This window comes from Leptopilina heterotoma, unplaced genomic scaffold, assembly GCF_015476425.1.
Source record: "Leptopilina heterotoma isolate Lh14 unplaced genomic scaffold, ASM1547642v1 Lhet_190, whole genome shotgun sequence".
NCBI lineage: Eukaryota > Metazoa > Arthropoda > Insecta > Hymenoptera > Figitidae > Leptopilina > Leptopilina heterotoma.
Window position 1 is genome coordinate 1,991,124 of NW_025110909.1, and position 2,906 is coordinate 1,994,029.

At 31.8% G+C, this 2,906-nt stretch overlaps 1 protein-coding gene across 1 annotated transcript; it reads left to right on the forward strand.

The window, feature by feature from the left end:
• The first annotated feature begins 755 nt into the window (after positions 1-755).
• Positions 756-2,011, forward strand: LOC122500740. Its single transcript, XM_043609812.1, has 2 exons — positions 756-1,152; positions 1,938-2,011. The coding sequence occupies exons 1-2, from the start codon at positions 756-758 to the stop codon at positions 2,009-2,011; spliced, it is 471 nt and encodes a 156-aa protein (XP_043465747.1).
• The last annotated feature ends 895 nt before the right edge of the window (positions 2,012-2,906 follow it).

Here is a 2,906-nt window from a genome sequence, read left to right on the forward strand (position 1 = left end):
TTGAAATGATAAAAAAAAACAATGGTTAATTTATTTTTGATTTTTCTAAGAATGTAATAGTTTCTTTAATGAATCATTGGTTCCTGCTTGAGATTTAATGGGTTAATATTAATAACATTAATATTATGTTAATATTTTTCTCACTGTTATCCCATTTGACGTTACGATGCGAACTTCAAACAAGGATAGCTCATCGAAAAATAGATATTTTTAAATGTCAAGATTGGAGATTGTTGAGAAGGATAGCTTTCGTACGCATATCATGCAAACACTAGGAAAAATTTTTGTACCCTGATAAAAAACAAAAAAATACCTCAAAAACGGCATTTTTGCTGATTTTACGATGCGACGCGAACTTCAAACAAAGATAACTCATTGAATTAAGTGTGTGTATATAAACTTTGAATCAGTATTGTGTTGAGTATTGATGTATTCATATATACCTTAAAATGGATGACAAAAAGTTAACAGTTGTCACAGAATTACATAAACAAGCTAGAAGAAATTATCCACGTCGTAAAGTACAAATGCGTGGTGTGGATGAAACATGGCAAGCAGATTTGGTTGAAATGATACCATATTCGAAAGTTAACAAAGGATTCAAATATATGCTTACTGTTATAGATATATTTTCCAAGTATGCATGGGCAGTACCTGTAAAAAGTAAAGATGTTACTACAAAGTAAAGTAAGATGTTTCTACTGCTATGAAATCTATACTCAAAGAACTAGAACTAGAAACATCGAACTATTGGTATGAAACCCAAGGATGTCAGGAAACAAGATGAAAAAGAATTATTGAAACGCATCTCAAAACACAGGAAAATTTTAATTAAAAGATCAAAATTCAAAGTTGGCGATAGAGTTGGAATAAGCAAGAATAAACATATTTTTGAAAAAGGATATACACCAAACTGGACAACTGAAATATTTACCAACTCTCAAGTTAAATCAACAAAACCAGTAACATATAAGTTGAAAGATTATCAGGATCAACCCATCGAAGGTGGTTTCTACGAAGAAGAAATTTCTAAAGTGAAATATTCAGATATATATCTCATAGAAAAAGTTCTCAAGAATCGTCGTGATGAAGTCTTTGTAAAATGGTTAGGATTTGATAATTCACATAATAGTTGGATAAAAAATCAGACATGTAATAGTTTATTAACTCTTTTATTAACTTTTTAAAAAGTTGAATTTAACTATTTGAAAAGTTGAAGTCAACTATTTGAAAAGTTGAAGTCAACTATTTGAAAAGTTAAAGTTAATTTGACTGGTATCATTGTTTTCTTATAATACAAAGACTATATTTTTACTATACTTTTTGTATTAAGAAAATATTGATACCAGTCAAATTGAAGTCAACTATTTGAAAGGTTGAATTCAACTATTTGAAAAGTTAAAGTTAATTTGACTGGTATCATTGTTTTCTTATAATGCAAAGACTATACCGTTCATAACTCTCCAACATTCTGTCTCTCATCCTACCCACAGAGTCCAGCGAAAGGTCCCACCATAAATTCTCCATATCATTCTCTAAAAAAAAAACTCTCAAATTCGAAAACCAATTAAAACCTCCCCCAGGATTCTCCAATGCTAGCACCCTGAGTCTGTCAAAACACAACCTGGGATACCTTGAATTATTCATTTGTGAAATTTTAAAAATCCAGTTTAGTGTAAGTGACAAGACCCGATGTGCCACACTAAGTGATCCTGTCTCCAACCTAACAGCGTAATTTGGAGTATTTATAGGTAACAACAAAAGTTTCTTCATAAAAAAGAGTTGTACCCCCTCAAGGCCATCTAAGTGGTTTAAGCCCCAAATCTGGACCCCGAAGAATAAGACGCTTAGAGCCTGGCTATCAAAGAGTCTCTGATAAGTATTCCAAGTATCAGCCCCCAATTTATAAATGGTATTTAAAATTCCACTGACGACAGACTTAGCCGAACTTATTGCCCCATCCGCAGCCGGGGAGAAGGAGCCAGAATTAGCAAATACAATACCCAGATAGCTGTACTGTTTAACCACTTCAATACGTTCATTACTACCGTAATTAAAAGAGGTGAATCTGTTCGCTGAAGCGTTGCCCGATTTTGTAAAAACAACTATCTTAGTTTTAGTAGTATTCACAGTCAAATTATTTTCCTCACAGTAAGAATAAAGGGCCTCTAGCTTCCTAACCAATTCCACAGGGGAGTCCGACAAAAAGACATAATCGTCAGCATATCCCAACATTAATATTTCCTCAGTACTGTTTATTGAAAGACCCCTGCAACCCTTGTCAACAAGATATTTTTCGAAGTCACTGTTAAACAAAAGAAAAAGATAGGGACTGAGAACTTCGCCCTGCAGAACTCCCCGTGTAATTCGAACGAAATCAGTACATCCCTTGTCGTTTTTAACCCATTAAAGCCCATGATTAGACAAATAAAAATATCATCAAAATTATTATTGGAAACAGGACTGCGGATCAAATAATGACTTTTGACGTCAAAAATTGTTTAAAAAATAATTTGTTTATAAAAATTGTTATAAACAAATGAAGAAAATTGATAAAATTTTAAAAACCAATAGCGCCATTCGATTCTACGCGAAAAATTACTAAAGGAACATGTATGACTTTTTAAAAATTTTCACTCGATTTGTTGTATATAATTTATAAACAAATAGTGCACTCTCATGTACCTATTTGAGCCCATCATTACACAACTAAACATTTCATCAAAATTATGATTGGAAACAGGACTGCGGATCAAATAATGACTTTTGACGTCAAAAATTGTTTAAAAAATAATTTGTTTATAAAAATTGTTATAAACAAATGAATAACAGTGACCGTAATTCTAAAGGTTAAATATTTCATAAGAACAAATGCAGGCAGAATTTGTTGATTCATAATTTTTAAA